The sequence below is a fragment of the Numida meleagris genome, chromosome 3 (assembly GCF_002078875.1).
Source record: "Numida meleagris isolate 19003 breed g44 Domestic line chromosome 3, NumMel1.0, whole genome shotgun sequence".
NCBI lineage: Eukaryota > Metazoa > Chordata > Aves > Galliformes > Numididae > Numida > Numida meleagris.
The window spans coordinates 33,803,216-33,824,747 of record NC_034411.1 but is presented as its reverse complement, the minus strand read 5'-3'; the positions used below and the strand labels follow the sequence as shown (position 1 = coordinate 33,824,747).

The 21,532-nt window shown below is 43.9% G+C and overlaps 1 protein-coding gene and 1 long non-coding RNA gene across 3 annotated transcripts in view; one reads left to right on the top strand and one right to left on the bottom strand.

The window, feature by feature from the left end:
• Positions 1-10,518, bottom strand: part of SRD5A2 (steroid 5 alpha-reductase 2) — a 25,893-nt gene extending 15,375 nt beyond the window's left edge. The window contains exon 1 of one of the 2 annotated variants that reach the window (XM_021391875.1): positions 9,741-10,518. In XM_021391875.1, the coding sequence (XP_021247550.1) occupies positions 9,741-10,124 (384 nt within the window). In that variant the 5' untranslated portion in view covers positions 10,125-10,518. The remainder of the gene's footprint in view (positions 1-9,740) is intronic. The other variant, XM_021391876.1, reaches the window with a different exon arrangement.
• LOC110396298 lies at positions 299-21,532 on the top strand. The gene is made up of 3 exons (XR_002436905.1): positions 299-8,818; positions 11,989-12,086; positions 21,147-21,532. It is a non-coding gene; the product is annotated as an uncharacterized LOC110396298 (long non-coding RNA).

Below are 21,532 nucleotides of genomic sequence, written 5' to 3'. Positions count from 1 at the left end.
GTGACACAGGGCTCATGTAATTTATATAGACTTGTGAAAACGCATTGTGCTGTATTAGAGGGCTGCTCTGAAAGTAATGCCATATATTTTGCTATTTTGGCCCACAGTGCCAGAGGTGGATGTTGGTGGTATGGCAGTAGAGGTTGAATCTTCCCACCAATATTCCATTACATGTTGTTGCCGTGTGACAGATGGCAGCAGAGGGGCAGTCTCACAGAATGGTGTCTGACATGGAAGAGTGTATGAAGCAAAGATGTGTCATTGAATTCCTCCATGCGGAAAAAATTGCACCCTTTGACATTCACTGGCACTTGCTGAATGTTTCTGGAGACCAAAACGTGGCTGTGAGCACAGCGAGGCAGTGGGTGGTGCGTTTCAGCTGTGGTGACAATGACGTGAAAGATAAGCCATGTTCCAGACGGTCATGCAGATTTTTATGAGCGTTGCATGCGAGCTCTTGCTCATCACTGGTAGCTACTGATGGTGACTATGTTGAAAAACAGCATTTTGTAGCTGAGAATTTGCTCTATCAAATAGTTTAATTATGCTCTTTGTATCTGTTGTAGTTTCCATGGAAATAAATAGGAGGTATTACTATATGTTTAACTCTGAATTTTGTTGGCTTTGCATAGCCTCCACAGGGTCACTATAAACTACAAACCTTTGCATAACAGGGACATATAACAGCATCCATGCAGCAGCTGCAGTAGAGACTGTTCAGTAGTTCCAGTAGCAACACTAGGCATCTGTGGACATCAGGAGAGATAAGAACCTCTCCCCTTGTCCTAAATGCTCATGCAATTGGTTTGTGTGGTGCCTGGCAGAGGAGGCTTTCCAGTTCCCATCTTTAGCTGGGGAGCCTGTCCACTTTGGGGGAGCTACGAGCACGTGCTTGGGGCAGCAAGCTTACTGCTCCCATCTACGGAGAGCAGGCCCCTAGCTGCATCACAGCTCAGCCTGAGCAGCTGTGTCTGGCACAGGAGATCAGGGAGCAGGACAGATTCTTGGGGGCTATGAGAGACTGAGATACACATCTAAGGATATGAGTGCACAGGGTGACAGACTGCTTCTACCTGGGAGTCTCACCCCGAGTGAGGAGACTCGGCACATTTGGGTTGTTTATTCAGCTACATTAAGCAGTTTGAGATTGTGAGCTATGTGTTGTTGTAAAATAACAAATAGTGAGAAAACTAAGGTCATAATCTAATGCAGTTTTTTCTCTAGCTCTGTTCTCTATGCTGCTGTAGAAAACAATTTAAGGCCCTACCTTTGCTGAGAGTGCTTCTGCCTTTCACCATGCAGCAGGATAATGGTAGAAAAATTTCTGACCATTTCACCACAGCCCACGGGGTTTGAAAATGCAGCACTGGGTCATCTTCTTCCTTATTTCTTACTATGCAAGGGAATGCTCTGAGAAACTGACAGACTCAGAATTAAACCTCGGCAGCAGTTTAGGCTTGTCACATGTTAGAAAATTCTTCTTCATAACCTTAATTACCAGAAACATTATATACATCTTTTTTTCCAAGTTTGGAGCCTAGTGCTTTCTTGAAAAATAAGATTTCAAGCCTTTTTAGCAGACATGTTCTCTGCACACATTCAAAAACACAATTAGTTGAACAATAACAACATTTCAAATAATTTTTCATCTTTGACAGCCTTGGACAGTCAGCCTAGTTAAAACAAATGTCTTGGGATAGTTTGATTAAAAACATGAAGCTTCATTCCACTTTTCAGACCAAGCTCTGTCCTCAGCTGAGTCTCTACTTCAAATATTTCAATAACAGTGAGGATGAACTTGATTTTTGAAGGAAAACAGAAATTCAGGGACCCAAATATATCATTATGATGACAAAACATGAAAGAACTTAAACTCTTGGAGCCCACACTGTGTTTGAAGAGCTGCTAGTATAAAATTATTTGTGTAATCATTTTTACCAATAGGCTATAGAAGTTGAAAATGGAAAACATGAGCAAAAAACATGAAACTCCCCAAAAATTAGAGGAAGTTTATGAAAAGTCCTGAAGTTTCACATTCGCAGACTTGCATCCTGGGTCTTGAGGATTACTGAGTATGTTCAATTTAATTAATTTTCAGTGCCTCTGTTTACTTAATTGGCAATATCCTGCCATTTTAAGTCAGAATCTCAAAAATATCCTTCTATCAGCAGTTTCATCTGATCAATTTCTACAGCTGTTACACAGAAAGTCATTGTACTTCCAAAATTAAAGTCAAAGATTACCATTTCTAAATCCTTAGGTTCACATTTTGAAGAACATTGGTTGAAATGTCTTCCATTTGGAAAGGCAGAAATCCAAACTGCTTCTGAACCTGTATGGCCTCATGTCATCCATGGCAGTACAGACACAGTGAGGAACAGAATCGGTGATGGCCAGATCGTGTCCTGAGTTTGCACTCACATTAAAATGATAAAAAGACTCAGTATCCTCTAATATCCTGTAATAAAAAGAGCTACCGTGGGCTATCTCTGACTCACAGTCATCTTTGCTTCCTTCCAAAATACATATTACACAAAAAGATTTCCTAGCACAGAAAATTGCTGTGTGAAGCACTCAGTACACAGAAAGTATCAGTGTTAGTGTCTTTTGCTCCCCAGATTAACACAGATACTGCCCTCACACATCTCCTCTTCTCTTCCATGTCCCTAAGCATCACATCCACAAATTTTTTAAATACCTCCAGGGCAGAGACTCCACCACCTACCTGGGCAGCCCATTCCAATGCCTAACCACTCCTTGAGTGAAAAAATTTTTCCTAATGTCTAAACTTCCCCTGACACAACTTGAAGCCACTGTCTTGTGTCCTATCGTTTGTCATCTGAGAAAAGAGACAAGCACCTTCTTCAATGCAACCTCCTTTGCAGAGAGTTGTAGAGCTGTAGAGAGTGATGAGGTCTCCCCTCAGCCTCCTTTTCTCCAGAACAAACAGCTCCAGCTCCCCCAGCTGCTCCTCATAACTCTTATTTTCTGGTGCCTCCACCAGCTCTGTTGATCTTTTCTGAGCATGCTCAAGGCAACTCAATATCCTCGTAGTGAGGGGCCCAAAGCTAAACATAATATTTGATGTGTGATCTCATCAGTGCCAAGTGCAGATGGACAACCACTGCCCTAGTGCTGCTGGCCACGCTGCTTTAGTGTGCATCTCTCCTAGGAGATCATACTCACGTGACAGGTCTGCTTCGAGTGGCCTAGCTAGCTTATTCAGGTGGTGACATGAAGGCCTAGCTTGAAGGGACATGGCTTTCTAGGAAGGAAATCCAACCCATCTTTGCCAGTACATCAAAATGATGCAGGTTGTCACTGTGCTCCAGGATCTGCTTCTGCCAGGAAAGTGATCTGTTCCTTACCATCTCGGATAGGCAAACCCACTTTCTCTAGCAGATGACACATCTCTTTGCAGGCAACTTTGATACACTGACATTTTCCAAAAACTTTTCCAGGAGGCAGTATCCTAGCATGGAAAGTATTGAATTAAGTTGGTGATGTTTGCCATAAGCAAAACAGTATGACATACGGCAAATTTTGACTGAGTGTGACTACTGATCCCTTCACCTGACACATTTAAATCAACATCCATCGCATGGGTGTCCTACCTTTTGGCTTGCTTGGGCCACACTGAGTGAATAGGAATTGTTTTGGGCTGCCTATACATAAGTTGTTCTGAAAGTAATGCCTCCTATTTATTTCCATGGAAACTACAACAGATAGAAAGAACACTGTAATATTATTTAATAGAGCAAATTCTCGCTATTTTTCAGCATAGTCATGACCATTAGCTGTGCATTTTTGCCAGCAATGAACAAGAACCTGCATGCAGCACAGACTGCAGCAAGCTCTCAAGGTGCTTGTCAGAGAGTTTTAACGTAATGTTACCCTTCCTGCACTTTATCCTTGACAATAATTGTTCAAAATGTGCATAATGCCAAAAACCAGTGACATTATTAATAAGATGTGACCGTGAAGTGATGACTTTAATTTTGGAGGAGATATCAAGAATATAAATTAGATCACAGGCTACCCAACAGATGCAGTGTCTGGAATGTGTATATGTTTATAATCGTATTACTAGAAGATTACTTCATCGATTTTTATTCTTACCTGATTTCCTCAAAACTAGGAAACAACCTAAGTATGTAGGCTTTTCAGTGCACAAAGGGGCTTTACAAAAATTCTCCTTTTGTCAAATTCTATTTACTGGCTCATTAAAAAAGCACTACCTTCCCCCATAAAGGCTGCCTCTTTTATGATAAGAAATCTGAAGAATAGATTTGTGGACCTTGAAACACTGAAGTCCTCAACAAATGTCCTGCTGTGTGTATGGAATGAATTTTAGCTCTTTTCCCTCGCTTTTTATTTCTGACTTAAAAGAGCAGCCCTAATAAGGGAATACCACAGACATTCCATGAACAAAATTTCCTTGTTTGGTAGAAGCAGTGTTATTTCAAAGTAAAAACATTTACTGAAATGCCTGCATATAGTTCAGTCTTTTTTTTTTTTTTCCTCTGGCTTAGTTTAGCCCTTTACAACTCTTTTCTTGTATCAGCAGCAGGAATCTGGTGATGGACCGAACAAAGGAAAAGCTTCTGCAGCCTGCTCTGTGTGCACCATACTTCCCTTCCAGAGGACAAAGCAGACCCTAGGTATATAACCATATACATAAACATAACCTGGAATGCTAAACTGTAATACAGGGCAGCACACAGGAGTACAAAACCTTCTTGTACAACCGGGTATGGCAATTATGACCTTAGCAGCACAGCAGGAGTGGTGGGCATGACAAGGAATAGAGAGCAAGAGAATGACATGCAGCAATACCTATCTGGGAAGAAAACCTTATGCAGAACCATAATGATTTGTAAAGCTGCCTGGTAATGACAAAACAGCACAGAGCAATCGGCATCACACAGAAATATACTGAATAACAGGCGTGCCATCTTGAGAAGATGTGAAGAAAGATAAAAGCCTAAGTTACCTCCACCTATTTTCTTCCATTCCACAGGGTAAAAGGGAAATTTATTTTGGCACACTTCTGGCTGGGCAACAACTGCAGGTGTCTGTAAGGTTAGGCCATTTTCTAGGGGAAAAAGAATATATAAACAAGCCTATTTGTACTAACAGCAAGAAAGGCAATCAGCTAGCACTCTATTATGAGGGACTAACTAGGAGAGTATTTGGTAATACTAGAGGAGACTGCAATGAAGGAAACTCAATATCAGCACTGGAAGTGTGAACACTTTACACCTCTGTGGCAAAGCATGCAAAGAGATGTTTTGGTTGACTATTTATGCAGGAACCTGGCTAAAAACAGCAGTGAACCCAGTATTTCCACTCATGAGAAGAAATACGATATAGTTGGCGTTACTGAAACTCACTGGGATGACTTGCAAAAAGTTAAACTCATGCAGTGGGCAGCAGAGAATGCACGAAGAAGGTAGAGTGGCCGGCCACCCTCTTCAAGGGACAGCATTACCAGATCTAGAGGTAAGTCCAAACAACAGGAGAGGGGATGCAAACGTATTTCTGTGTGGCTGGCGAAGGCCAAAAGGGTGTATGATTACACTTTTTTGATCCATTGAAAAGCACGGATGTGAAGAAAAATAGATTTGTTCCTTGAGATGAGTGGTAGAAGTTTCATGAGGCCACTACTGAAATGTCTTTGATAATTAATGATGATGACTTTCTAAGAACAAAGGATAAAATAACTAAATTCTATAGGGAAAGAAAAATAATGTCTGCATTGAAGGTGGTGGCTATTCTACGGTCTGATTACACTTATTAGCCAGGAGACTCCCATTTAGAAATATATAGTTCAACTTAATCTCATCCATCCACGTGGTGTTTCAAAGAAAACATAATAAAAAAGGCTTATGAACCAGTACAAAATACTTTCCCTGATTTTTTTAAGAAGATCTTGATTTGTAGAAAACCAAGTATAAGCACACCAAATGGGTCGCCTGCAACCAAAGGGGGATGGGGATGCAGCTGTCTCGGAAAGAGCGAGCCTCCAAGTGCCTTTCAGTCTGACTTGAGTGCACTTCAAAATGCAGATTTATTTTTTCTATGCTCCCAGAGTAAAAGATTCTGCTCGTAGCTCAGAGGGACAAGACTTTCCCCTTGGCACTGTTGAAGGTGACATCTCCGCTAGTCCCTCTCTGTCTTTCTCACTTTTTATCCAATTCTGGTTCTAAGAGAAATGCAGCATTACGATCTATACGGAATTTGATCGTGATGCCATCCTCTCATCCCCTTGTTTTCTGTTTTCCCCACTTGGTTCTTGAAGCGGGGCTGCAAAATGGAAACGCAGCAGACAGGCTTCCTCCTGCCACCTGAGGGCTTCGGCTGCTCTTCCCACACAGCCCCTCTACAACCTACGTTTCGAACCAAAATCCTTTATAAGTCATTTATGCCAGGAGCAATTCCTGTACACACTCATCGTTTCGTGCTTGCGGCTGCTTTCCCTACAGACCGCAGCTGCAGGTGGCGGACTTGACATTTAGAACTCTTCTCACTTTCTTCCTCCTTTTCTCTGCCTTCCCACACGAAAGTGAAGCTGTGAGCTTACCTAAACCAGATGTGATAACGTTCCGGTTTTTATGGGATGTTTGCTTTAGCACCATAGGGCCATTTGGATTTAATTAAATTCCCACCACGCTGCGGTTATCAAGCGCGCGTCGAGAGAGCCGAGGAGCTGGCTAACCAAGGCCAGCAGGCAAAGAGGACGGGAGGGATGTGGGATTCCCCCGGCAGACGCGGCCTGCCTCCGGCTCTTCCCGAAGCCGCAGGGAGCGCACCTTCTCGAGCCTGCCACGAAGAGAGAGGCTGCTGCCTAGTGGCGGCCGAGGGAACGGGGAGGGCTGGCGGAGCTCGGTCCGGTTTAGGTACGACGCCTCCGACCAAATCAAAAACGTAGCGGCTACGTGACACGGCGCTGAACAGCGGGACGCCCTCATTATGCCGGCTTAAGCCTGCTCCTAAATTTGTGAGAAGGTAACTTTATCCTGACAAACTGCGTGCTGGACGGAGTACCGCGTGTCTGCCCCGCTCCGTGTCAGATGGGGTAACGCTCGCTGCCCTGCAGCCGGCACGAGGAGCATCAGCGCTTCGCTAACACTGTGTCGTGTGCAGCAGCTCATTCATCCGAAATGCGATACTTGCTCCTGGACCATCAGGACCTGATAGCACAGTAACGAGCAGACTGAAAGAAGATCCGATTACTGTGTAAATGATACCGCGGTCAGAAAATACTGTAGGATACTACGGGGCGCTTTAAATTACCGCAGAGCAACAAACAGTAAGCGTCACTGGGAGGAAATCAAGGGGAGACAAATTCAAGCACAGTGCTTTAATCACGGCAAGTGACAGCGGAAGATTTCACAAGACTGAACTACCGGAGGAAACAGTAGATTCTCTGTAGAATAACTGATGGATTTTCCGTCTCGGAAAGCTGTCAGACCGAGACTGGGAGGTACTCTGAATATCTGCTTCAGACAAAGGCGAGCTTCTGAGGCAGCAAAGCTGGGCTGACGGACAGGAAGGCAGAACAGCCAGCACAGCGGCCCTTAAGAATCTCTGCTTCTGTCATAGCCTGTAATATTCTATAATATTCCTTCTGAGCACAGCTCTGTTTGAAACTCCCCTTCCAAAAGTTTATTAGGTGTAGGAGATCTGACAAAATTAGGAACAAGAGCTTCCCTGCAGAGACTAAGATGTTGCCAAAATATGCAATGATACATGAGGAAACTTTTCCCTGTACAAAAGGGGGTATTTTCATACAAGCATAAAGTAATGCTGAAACAGACGTCAGGTGATTGGTAGGAAAAGTAGGAATAGATCAGTGGGACATATTTGTAACTAAGAGCAGAACATCTGTATTCATGTCACGGTTTTAAAGTCAGAACTGCAGTAGGCTACCTCCACTGAGATACTGTAACTTTGTTATTGAACAATTATATATTCTATTTTAATCGTGAAAGTATTTAAAGCTGTTGTTCGTTTATTTCTAGTAAAGATAATTAGTTGAAAAAATATGAAGATAAGCTATGGCTGTTATATCACAGTGCTGAACCTCTTCTCAAATACACCTGTGAAATGCCCTAAGCCAGAAAAACTCCTCATTTTCTCCTTTTCTTGCACTTCTGCATAACAAAGGAGCACTAATACACACCACAATACTTCAAATATTAATTGGTTTGAAAGAATCTCGGAATGCTTTGCGTGAGAGGAAGCTGCACGCTGTAAGAATAACACCAGAGCAACGTGCAATATCAGAAACAAAATAGGTTGCTTTATAGACTTGGCTAAATGAGAGCTTTCGCTTTTACAAGGGAATAAGCATCCTTTGGCCACAGGTGAGAAGAGCCCCTGAATTATTTGAGAAAGAAAACATAGGGAAACACGGGGCTTCTGCCCAAGCCTGGCAGCAACAACGGCAAGAAGAGCCCGGCTCAGGGATGGGCGCGTACCGCTAGGGCAGCACGTCTTTCACGCGTCCGGTGGTGCTCATTCATCTTTGTTTCTGAAACAACCAGAAACCCACGAGAACAGTGGAGTGCATTAAACTAAACGTGCAACATATCTATTTCTGGGAGCGCAGTCTGCGTGGCATGGGTAGCATCTTCCAGCTGATTTAGCACAGCAACGAAAAGACAGCGGCGGTGATACATCTGCCAAATATTTTAGCGCTTGAAACCATCTTTTTTCCTGGTTTAAATGTATTCCCTACAGCCAATACTGATTTATTTCTGTCCCTGACTGCCGTAGAGACACCGCAGCCGGACTTCCAGCACTGCGATTACAGGTGGGTTGCAAAGAATCATTTATGAACCATTATTCTTTGAGGTTTTTTTTAATCCTAGAAAGGAAAAGAAAAAATAAAAAGAAATAGGAATTTGGATTCGAAAAAAAAACCAGTTCCCTCAGAGAGAAAGTTTTGCTGCAGAAGTTCCGTAGCCCCGTAGTGAGGAGGGACACGGGGTGCTCGCCGTTTGTGAGAAGCCCGTTTATTCGTGAGCGGAATATCCTTGAAATGCCTCTTGAGACCCACAGCCAACGAAAGCGAGAGCGCAGGTAAAGCAAGCGCAGCTCCATGCGGCAGAAGGCCCAGCGCCGTGCTGCGCTGCACGCCCTTCGGAACCGGGTCCCGCCGCCTACAGAACCGGACGGCAAATGCGGGGCTGTGCCGCGCTGCCCGGCCTGAAACGCTGTCTGCCGCCGGCGGAGGGTCACGGCTTTGCTCTTTGCTTACAAGAACAAAGCTTTACGGCATTCACCGACATACGTACGACGGAATTTCTGATGTGTACATACAGCGAATCTTGCAGACCGGGAGAAAAAGCCGCTGCGGTGGCTGCGCGGAGTGCCGGCCGGGGCAGAGACCTCCTCCCCGTGCCGAGCTCCACGCGCGGCGGCCGCGGCTCTCCCGGGCAGCGCCCGCCCGCGGGGCCGTCCCCACGCGCATCCCGCCCGCACCGAGCACTTCGCACGCTCCTTTGCGTAACGTTTGCTTTCGTTTCGTTCCAAACTTCTCCCCGGCTTAGCGAAACCGCTCCCTCTTCGCCGGAGCGCGCGGAGAGCATCGCCTCCCCGCCGAACGCCGGCTCCTTCCCGGCGGCGGCCGCCCCGCCGCGCCCCACGCGCACCGCCCTCCGCCCCCGCGGACGGCGGCTGCCCCCCGCTCGCGGGCAGGTGCTCGCGGCCTCCCGCGGAGCGCCCGGCGGTACCTGTAGAAGTAGTGCCAGCAGAAGAGGCAGCAGAGCAGGCGGCAGCCCAGCGGCTCGAGGCGGGGCGGGCTGCGCAGCGCCAGCAGCAGCGCGGGTACCAGGAAGGAGGGCAGCTCCTGCACGAACCAGGCGCAGCGCGCCGGCAGCCGACCCCGCGGCCGGCACGGCCGCTCCTCGTGCTTGCCGTAGCGGGACGGCACCCGCAGGTAGAGCGAGAGCTGCAGCAACGCCAGGGCGCCCAGCAGCGAGCTGAGCGCCAGCACCAGGCTGGGGAAGCACTGCATGATGGGCGCGGGGCGCCGAGGCGAACGGCCCTCGGCCGGTGCCGGCCCCGGTCTTATTAGAGCGGCGGCGGTCACCCCGCCCCGCCGCGCTGCCTCCCATCGCCCGGGCCCGTCAGAGGGCGCAGCCCCTCGCTTCCAGGCGCCCCGGGGGAGCTGCCCGCCGCCGGCCCTCCGCCGTCCTCGGGGAGCGGGGTGCTAGCGGACAGCTACGGAGTAACGGACGTGGGTACCGTAGCCGCTCACATCGCCGGTGCAAGCGTGAGCTCTGTAAGCCGAGTTCCTGCAGAAGGGCTAACAGGACATCAAATCGCACAGGCATAGCAGCTCAATTCCATGAATTTGAGTTGCATCCGTGTCATTGTGAAGAAAGCGATTGGATGCAGCTCGGCAAAAGGTTGGATGCCATGCAAACTGCTGGAGAAGCCATCCTCGCGGAGCAGGAGTGATGCTAGCTGGGGTTTTATTCCATGCCTGAGCGGTGGGTGTACTAAAGTAGCATGCAGGACGCTTAGGTTCAGCCTCTGTTTCAGGAGGTGCTGGAGAACGTGGCGCTTGCCATCTCCCAGCTGTGTGTAAAAGGAAAGCTGCCCTGGAGCAGAGCTGTGCAGATGTGCTAACAATAAAACAGAAATGAATCCATAGTAAAACAGCTGGAGGTGAAGATGCAGCACCCACAATACACAAGTTTCAGGGTGAAATACTTCAAGCAATTACTTTAGGGCAATGAAGTTGTGAAGGGCCTGGAGCACAGGCCTTATGAGGAGCAGCTGAGGGAACTGGGATTGTTCAGTCTGGAGGAGAGGAGGCTCAGGGGAGACCTTATCGCTCTCTACAATTACCTGGAAGGGAATCGGCCTCTTCTCCCAGATGACAGTGATATGACAAGAGGTAATGGCCTTAATTGCACCAGGGGAGGTTTGGGTTGGATGAATTATTAGGATGAATTTCTTCTCAGAAAGAGCAGCGAGGCAGTAGCACAGGCTGCCCAGGGAGGTGGTGGAGTCACCGTCCCTGGAGGTGTTCAGGAACTGTGTGGATGTGGCACTGAGGGACATGGTCAGTGCGCGTGGTAGGGATGGATTGGTGGTTGGACTAGATGATCTGAGAGGTCTTTTCCAACCTTAACGATTCTATGATTCTATGAATCTAAGTGACCTCTGGTCTGATCCCATGGATTGGAGACATGTTAGCAACAGAGAAACACATTATATGTACTCATGGAGTGTATCTTCTGGCTCTGTTTAAGAAAAAAAAAAAAAACAGTACAAAACAGTGATGGACCTTGAGGCTGCTCATGAAGCAAATCAAAGTTCAGTAGTAGTTGGGTATGTTTCTGGAATTCACTTCAAAAGTGTGCTCTGGATTCAAGCTAGAACTGATGGGGAGGCGGTGTAAGGACTAGAGGGCGTGGCAATCTGAAACACAGGGCTGGTGGCTTCAGGTAGTCCCCTGATCCTGGTTGGGTGGATTCAAGCTGGGTGAGCCTAGTTCTCATTGACACTGGAAGACATTGGGGTGGGAATTCATCTGATGTTTTAAAAGTGATCTGGTTAGATAGAAACCTTTTCCAGTTCATATAGAAAAGATTCATCTCACCCTAAGCTGAAATGAAGTAGATCAAATATATCATAACCCAGAAAAACCTGTTTCCTGTCAGAGCTCTGAAGTCTTCCTGTGGACAGATGTTCTCCTAGGTGAAGGACCAGAGTGTTTATATTCATTGTTTGAAATAAATATTGAACGAATATCCATCCTATTCAACTGTTGGACAGAACTTCCCCAGCAATTCCTCCTTGACTAAGTTCTGCATCAGGGATTATGATGAGAAGGTGAAAGCAGCTCTGCAGAAGCATTCTATGTATAGATCATTGGGTTTTGAGAAGGCAAGGTACAGCACTGAAAGAGTATGTGTTGTATAGCATCATTAAAACTGAATTTTAAAACAAATTTTATTTTTCCTATAGGTGCTTATAAAGATGTTGGTTTCACCAGTCCAAAGGAGCACCAGGCGGTGAAGAATCTGCCCTGAAGATCTTAAGCCAGCACAATCAAGTTACAAAAGGTAGTTCATTGAGTTCAGACTTCCCTTCTAGTAAATTACAGATATTCAGAATGCTTTCTATGTCTTGGCAGTAAAAACTTCACTGGAAATATTTTTTGAAAAAAAAAAAAATTTGAACACGGGGAAATGTACATTCTTAGCCCTCTTGCATATCTGATAAGACTTCAGAACTCTTGGCTTGTTGGTTTTTTTTTTTTGTTTGTTTTTAATTGAAGGGAAAAGCCCAACTCTTCTGAAGAATTGAACTGTAGGATATATAAAATGAGGTATGCCAGAGGTAGCAATTTATGAGTAGGGATCATATTAGAAAAAAAATTGAGTTGTTTATAAGCCTAGAGGTCTGTTGATTAAGAGGCTTTTAGGAAGAAAATTGCAAGTGGAAATTAGGGTGATTTTATACTACTACAGTCTCCTCCCTGAGTTCAGGAGGTCTTCAAGAACCATTCATGGCCCACTGCAGAATTCCAGAATGGCTGGAGCGTAACGTTCCCAAGGCACAAGCCTTCTTTCTGACAAGGCTGTGCCTCCTGAGTGCATCACATGTGTCCCTGCTCTGGTAGATTTGGGTAAGAGGAGCATGGTTCTGTGTGATCGTCTCTCTGCACTTCAGAGAAGCTTCTCATGTGAGAGCTCTTGTAAGCCAGAAGCAGAGCAAAGTGGAAGTAAAAGATGATCTGTCACTTTTCCCAAGAGGACCTGGTGCTTGGGTGTAGGGTAACACTAGGTGCGCACTCCTTGCAGTTGCACGCACATAACCTTTAGCAAGGGCTGATGGATTAAGTTGTGAATGAGAACAGAGGAGTATGCAGTAATATAAATAGCTGCCTAAGGTGGCTCCTTACACCTCTGGAAGTTATGTGTGCACCGATGCAATTTTGAAAAAATCTCTTCTCTTTCCAGCGCTGACTGGAATTCAGCTGGACTAGAGTTGAAAAATATTAAGACTTATTAGCAGCTGTTAACATTTGCTTTGTCATTTGCTTATGTATCCCGTGCTGAATCAGACACCTTGTTTACTTCTGGTCCTTTCTATTGTGCTATCCTCATATTATTTTTAATGCTGTGAGCACGCAGAGTTCATAAGCTGATACAGACATTTCCCTCTGAGTCACAAGTAGTCCTTTACTGCATGATAGGAATTCTCATCTTTTGACACAAGAAGTTGGATTGCTGTCACTCTGCATTTCATGCTTGAAATGGTGGGTGAAATTAGAAACATGAAAAAAAGAGAAAAAATCTTCATTTTCCTTTAGTCACGGTGCAGTGAAAGAGTAGGAGCTAAACTACGTATGGTTAATAAATCAAATTTCTAAAGCCCTGTTCTGTGAGTTGTGCAAGCAGGCATAGAAAAGCAATTAGAACTGCAGAAGCATGCATTAACTCGGCTTGTGAATTTTAATAAATAATCCACTGCTGTTGTTTGTATTCCTAAAGCTGAAGGAAGTGTGAGAATCTCGGAAAACTATAAAATTATCACCAAGTCCTGGTAGAAGGAGATCAGTATCCAATTTTATATTTTCATACGTGGAAGAGTAACTTTCAATGAGAGCTCCATTAGCAAACCTTCTCTGGGTAAGATCTGTAGTCTGTTATTAATACTCTCCACTACGTACGCTTACTAACCATTAACAAATGCATGGAAATACTCATCAAGGAAATAGAATTTGAGTGAAAATATAGCAAAGGTAGGTTTTCAGGAAGACAGGGCATATTGTCTCACCATGTGTGAATAAGGAGGAATGAATCCTTTGCAGGATTAACTTTAATCTTGTGCAAACACAGTTCTGCAGGAAATTGTTTTTAATATGATGTTTGCATCACTACTGGGATAAATTGAAAAGGCTACAAACAAAAGGGAGAGGCATAATATTTTAAGTCTGGTTTTCTTTTCATTTCCATTTATTGTGAGCAGCATCTATATAAATCTGCTGCACAACCACAGCCAGACCACCAGTTCTCTTCTTTAACTGCTCTTACTTTATTGGGTGACCTTCTTACTGCGTTGGCTGATTTTCATACTCTAATCTCTAAGAACACTGTTCTTTCAGCAGAAAGGGGAGGTACCTTTATACTCCCAGTGCCCAGCGTGTTCCAGTTTGTTAGCACTAAAATGTTCTAGCTAATGAATTTTATGAGAAGATGAGGAAACACACTCAAGTTAACTGTGTTGCTCATTGAAGAAATTGAGTCAGAAAATCACAGAATGAAAAGCAGGGGGAGCTTGAGGAGCACAAGTGAATCTTCTTCATCTGGTATCTGGTGTGAGCACCGAGTCCACACAGCAGAGAACTGCAGCCTTTCTGCTCACCAGAGGCTGGGTCATTATCACAGCAGGCAGTCTCCCTTGGGAAATCAGCTATAAACTCAAACATGTGCCTCCTGATCTTCATCAACCAAGTATTTTTGAAGACTTCTCACTTGGCATGTCCCAGATGTGAAGGCCACCTTCTGTCAAATGTCATGTGAGTGCTTCAAAGCTTGGGGGTGCTAAAGCAGCTCAAAAAAAATGTCACTTCTCTTTACTTTTTTTCCTAACGTGGTTAGCTATTTTCTTTTAGAAACAGTTGAATCATTGGCTGACATTTTCCAAGAAGTTTGAGCAGACACCAAACTTGGAAAAAATCAGACTGTATGGTTAAAGTTGGTGAACAACTTAAGATGAGTATTAACAATGCCAAATGCCAGGCATTGTTAAAAACTCTTGTTATTTTTTTCCCCTACTGGTCATGCATGTACTGGTCATGGAATAAGTGAGGTAGAGCAGCCCCTATGCTGCTGTGTTTTCCTGCCTGCAGCTCCACTGAAGGCTTGCCTCCAGATTGTTGTTGGTGCCATCCCAGCACATGACTCGTGGGTGGCCCATGCCAGCAGAGCACCCTGTGGAAACTCAGGCCATGCGAGCTTTTAGGTCAGATGCCTTCCCTGCAGGTTCTAGGCCCTGTCATGTTAAAATCAGGGACCTGCGTGGAGCGTACCACTACTTCCAGCTGATGCTCCTGAGTTTCTTATCCTTGGAAATGGAGAATCCAGGGAAGAACAGGCATTGAACATAGCAGGGCATTGTTCTGATACAGAGTTGGTTGTATTGTCTACCCAGAATACAGAGATTCTGAAGTTACATGTTTAAGCCTCAGTTGTATGTGAAAGGTCTGTTTTCAACTATATAAATTTGAAAGGTTTTGATTTCTGAGCTCTTACAGTGGTCAGTGAGTTCAGAAACAGGAGGTTTGATGAATATTTTAGGTTTGTGGCTTGCTAAACATCTAGCAATTGTTTTGTATAACTGGGAGGCATGGAAAGTTTTCTCACCAAGAGCCCATCTTCCTGGCTGGCAATGTTGTTTCATTCTGACTGTTGACTCTGCAAGGAGACCACAGTCCCTTTTCGGCTTCTCTGAACCACTCTAGTACCCAAACTGTCTCCTGACAGCTCTCCAATTCTGTACACATATTCAGGTTTGCCCCATTTCTGGTGCAGAATTCAGCATCTGCTCTTGTTCATGCAGTTGGTGGTTGCCCACCCCTCCAATTTATCAGGATCTATCTGCAAGGCCTCTCTAACCTTGAGGGAGTCAACAACTCCTTCCAATTTAGTGTCATCCACAAACTTACTTAGTATACCTTCAAGTCCTGCATCCAAGTCATTGATGAAAACATTAAAGTGAACTGGCCCTGAAATGGAGCCCTAAAATTAAGAATGGCTGCATTTCTAGAAAGTATTCTTCAGATCAGTATAATTATCAAGTTCTATATAAGAGTAGTTAGAAAAATACAATGGCTTCTGTTAGCATCTCAAATAAGATGAATTGAGTTCTTTCTGGCTTTGAAATGCAAGGGTCTGTGAAAAGCATGAAGAATCCATTGCTGGATCTGTTAAATCCACTTCTGGTTATGAAGCCATACTGCTTGGATCAGAAAGACTGATCACTTTGTTGGCTATTGAAGAGGACAAGACAGAGCCTAGAAATAAACTTCCATCCAGAACAGTGTGATCTGCTAACAATACTCAGCCACCTCCACCTGTTATAATGGAACACAAACAAGTTTCTACAGCAGAAGACAGAGAAAATCAGTGCAAGCACAAAGCCATCATACCAACACATATACTTAGCAGCTCAGCCTCTCGAGTTCAACTTTTTACATACTGCACTGAATGGTTCGATTAGATTTGATCATTGCAGCAACAGTAAAGATAATACGGTATTAGATTATTTGGGAAATGTTATGAGATCGAACAATCAGGTGGATTGTTGCATACAAATGGTAGCTTGTAGTAGCATACCTACCTGTAAATAACTAATTTAAATAGGGCAGTGATGACAGTAAAGGCTGTGAAATGTAGAAGCCAGGAAAGCACAGTCTCATTTCACTTGGTCCATTGGAATGTGGTTTTCTTGATTGTATTTCTAATTTATTCTTGGTGTATTTTGTTGTCCTCAGAGTTTGTTTAGATTTTGGCTAACTTACAATACTGGAACTGATCTAGTAACAGGATGCCACATGTCTCTGTCCAGTGATTTCTAAAAGCCTGTCTGGAGAATCATTGTTTGACAGTTTCTACTGACTTTCACTTCTGGCAATCTAATAAGCAGTAGGTAAACCCTTGCAAAAGTGTTGTGTAAAATAGCACTGAGTTGTGCCTGGCAATTACAGTCAGAATCTGAGTAACAATAGGTGCACAAACCCATATGTTACCTATCTGAAAACGGTAATATAGATTGACGTCACTACAGCTAAAGATCTACTGCCCACCAGGTGGAACTGGAGGACAGATGCAAGGAAGGTTGGACATGGACTGCACAGGCAGCACTGGCTGCTACATCTACAAGGGGTAGATGTAAAGAAGGAAAGATGTGCGACGTGGGGATAGACCATCAGTGTATTTAACATATGATTAAATACCTCTGCAGACTAGACCAGAAAGTGCCTGGTATGAAGTGCTCACTACAGAGATACCGGGTGACATACATGTAGCCAAAAATACTGTCTTCTGAACTGTAAGATATAACCAAACACTATGGCCTTTTTGCCATGTCTGTGTCTGTAGTTTTCATATTTTAGTCAGCCTATCACTCATTTTACATACTCTTAATCATTATTTGCTACATGCCTCCTTCCTCCCTCCATGAATTCATTGTAAAATCATTGAGATTACTTGGAAAGACTCTTATTGACTTCAGCAAGGTTGGATATAGCATTTCCTTAGGTTTCAAGTTAATGTTATTCTAGTGTTTGTTTACCTTTTTGTACTGGATTTAACCTGCACCATTTGAGAGGAGACCCTGAGGACATGCGTTTTTTCACATTGTTTCCTTATGATCTGGTCCTAAGTATATACTTGAATAGACAATAGATATTTAGCAAGGGAAGGAATGGTTCAGTATTTCACCCCACACTTGGTAGATCTGAATTCACTCCTCAGTCTGCCAGAAATTCCACAGGTAGTTTTGAACAAGTTACTCGGTCACTTTTTCCTCCAGTCCACGCTTCAAGAACTGGCAGCTATAGCATTCTGTAGAATCACAGTTCCCTGGATTGTGAGCAGGTGAATGGTTCAGAATTATGATCTTCTCAAACACTACAGTACGAAGTGCGACTGGCTTAAAGAAAAAGACAAGGGGCTAAAATGAAGGAAATGTACCTCACCAACCCTTCAATATCTTGTCATTGTCAGCAGTGCTTCATGGCCCTGCCCTTGGTGCACAAAGCAAGGAAGCAAAGTTGGCTGTATCAGTGATGAAACATTGCTGACTGCACAGTTTGTGAGGGTGACAAATTCCTGGCATGACCTTGGACAGTATGGGGTACACTAATTGTATGACTGCTACTGAAACATTATTCTTTTATTTTACTTTTGGTAATGTTTTTTAGGAATAGTTTGTCATTGTTCTTACTTGTCCTTGCCCTTGCACGAGCCTTTTCTACCTCAGTCTATCAACTCAGCTGCATCCCATACCCCCTGCAAACTTACCAAAGAGCCTGGATAAGTTTCAGTGCCTGATTCTTTTCACTAATTCTCAAGGGCACATAGCAAAGCTATGTGAGTGGAAAGGAACAGGAGAGAGGAAGCTAAAACCAGAGGTTTATGTTACTTGAACACCTGAACAGAGCAGAGCAGAGCCCTTCTTCCCAAGCCTTCTGCTGGGTCACGGTGGTGGCATCTACAGCATTCCTCCATCATCTCCCTGTCAGCTGTACACTCCCTCACAGATCTTACAAGCCTGGTCCGAAATAAAGATAGCTCAACAGTACACTGAGACTTGGCAAGAACTAGTAGAAATGAGGAATGCATGACCTCTTTGGAAGTATTATAGCAACATTTTTTTTTGTAAGTTGTATATCCCTCATATTTGGAGACAGAGACTTGCTGTTTGGGAGTACTTGAATCTGGGGTCACTCTCAGAAATGTGGCATTTGACATTCTTTTGAAGAGCCACATGCATTTGTTCAAGTTAGAAGTATTGTAATCATTAACTAGAGCTAAAATCAAAATTAATGGCTTCTGTTAAGGAAATCAGAATAAGATCAACATGATTTGGGCAGAATTAGAGGACAGCTATAGCTGCACTGTTGACCTACATAAAGAACAAGAACAAACTGAGAGCCATTTTGCTTGGTGTTGGTGACAGGAGAGAAACAATCTTGCTTGCATGAAGCCATATGCCAAGTCCAGTAACTTTGAAGTTTCACATATTGGCAAGCATACAGGACTCATGCACTTTGAAAACTTAGTGAATGTCTACTTACAGCTTAATGGAAGCTCTTAAATTGTCTTCCTGTAATAAGAGCTGGAATATGTATTCCGACTGACTAAAATTAAATTTCCTTAAATTCACACTTAAACAAGTGCATAATGAAGAACAATTTAAGAGAAAAACGTAATTTCTGATAGATAAGCATTCTGAATTCCTGCATTAAATATTGAAGTAGCATGTAGTTTTACAAATACAGAGGCAATTTGACAAATGAAATTATGAATATCTTTCTGCATTATGCTTTTAATACAAATCCCATCAGTCCTGTTGAATTTTTCCAACTGCTTACTGTCACCCAGTGAGTGGCTAACTGGCCTGCAGGCTTGCTGCACTGACTCAGCATGAGCCATATCTTTTCCTTGCTTTAAGACAGAGCTGGACAGAAACTTGTGCTTCTCTTGGACATAGACACCGAGTGACTGTTCAGTCACCATCCAGACATCTGACTGCATATGGCAGCTGTAGTTTAGTTAATAGATGTAGCCAGCAGGTAGCTTCTGGTTGCACTGAGAAGTGAATGAGAACTGATCTAACAGAGGTGCAGCAATAGCAGTTGGTGCAATTAGGACCTACAGAGCCACAAGAAGTGAAGGGGTCTTTGCTGCTGAGCTAATGAACCAGTGCTGCAAGTAGCAGGCTGTTTTCCATGTCAGCCTGCAGGAGGGATGGAGGCAGTCACTCTGCTCTCACACACCACCGATGTTTGGGAAAACATCAGTAAGAACAGTGAGAAAGATCCTGCTTAGTTTTTGGTCGTAGGATGGAGGCTGTTCTATCAGTTAGTGGAGACCAAGCGTGTTCAGCCTGCTGGCAGGGACTATGCCGTGCTCATTACAGTCAGGTGTTTGGAGAATTAGCTGGCAAATTTCAAGAAGTTTCTGAAGAACACACAAGTCATCTAACACTTGAAAATTGGACACATTCCAGTGCATTTTGGCAGGGATCGTCACCAGGATAAATTACCGCCAAATGCAAACTCCCAGCTCTAAAACTTGGAGGCTTTTTCTCACTTTAACAAGATGGTTCAGAGGATTTTCTGTCAGGGGAAATACATTTGTTTTCCCTACACCTCATTTTTGAAAAGGCTTGTATCTTTCTTAGCATGAATTTTTGAATTATTTTGCTTTAATTTACTGTATTTTAACTAAAATATTTTGGTGTTCCTAAAACCATAGTGAAATTTATTGCATTTCCCATATGACTGATGTCTTCTAAAGTGATGAATGATTCACCAGATCTTTTAATCTGTCTTAGGCAGGTAATAGGGAAAATAGAGAAGGAAGTAAATAGGGAAGCATCAGCAACATTAAGCAGAGTGACTGTTGTTGGCACAGCTTATGTCAGCTTTTTGAACAGCAGAAATAAGCTGGGCTTTTTCCACCATGCTTATTTTATTAACTTTATGCAAATTAATTTTCTTCACCTATGTCATAACAGGAGCATTTAAATGGGAAGAGAAACCTTATAGGCAACTAAAAGGAACTCACTAGCAACTATGGATTTACTTTTTTTTCCTGTAGAAAGACTTTTAGTGACATTGCCTTTTTATCTCTCAATTTTGCCCATATTTTGCCTCAAAATAAGTGGAAGGAACCGTGGCATTTTGTTAGGAATCAAAAACAAAATATGTACAAATGTCATATTGATGTACATCCAAGCCTGAGGAACTGCTGCTGCACTTAGTTCAGCCTCAGCCATCCCGCAAGACTGCACCCTGTACTCAGATTGGCCTGCCTGGTCACTTCGTTCTGGTACGACCACACTGAATATGTTGTTGGTACACACCAAAGAGCTTGTGTAGAACTTATGGAGGATCCTATTTTGCCATAACAACTTGTTGAGGGTCTTTCCACAGAGAAAGGCCTCCCTGTTGGCTTCTTCCCAAGGAAATCACAGGTAGGAAGTAAAACCACCCCTGAAATGCACCAGGTGTTGTGACAAAGCCAGTGAATGTCTGTACAACAATGTGAAGGTAATGTCATTTAACCATCTTCATCAGGACATCTCCAATAAAACTCATCTGACATAGAAATGTTACATTTTGTAACACAATGGTACAAGAAGCTCTGCCAGGAGATTTAGCTGGAAAAAAGCCTTTCCATTTTCGGGGGCTCACCACAATGGCAATGGCAAAAAGAAATTAAATTCCCAAACTGAAAAAAATTAAGAGAAAATAACATTTTATCTATGCTGGCAATTGGCTAACATTGTTAGGCCATGTAACTGTGTGGTTTCTCTGTTCTGGTAACCCCTGCCTGGGCATGGCCTCTGCAGAAATGCTTGTTGATCTCATATATCATTCCCAGGAGATGCCAAACATGTCTAAAAGGCTGAAAGACAAGAAACACTCAAGAGGACAAGAACCAGACCTGAAGGAAGATCGAAAAGCTGTCTAGGGAATATCTATGCTAGGACTGTACAGGGAAAGGAATATGAAAGGAAGATGGAAATGTGGTCACAGCAGCCTTTTGCCCATTCCTCGCTAGCTGCTGCACCTGTGCAGGGAATCTCACACAGAGCCATATGGAGAGGCATCTGTATCACTGGTCCTGGCTCCATGACAAGGGGACAGCAGCGTCCCCCGACACACACCTACCGCTCTCTATCACACGCATAAGCTGTGCAACTGTTTGCTTGGCTCAGAGTTGACATTGTCTTGCCATTTATGAAATCAATAAAAGCTTTTTGTTTG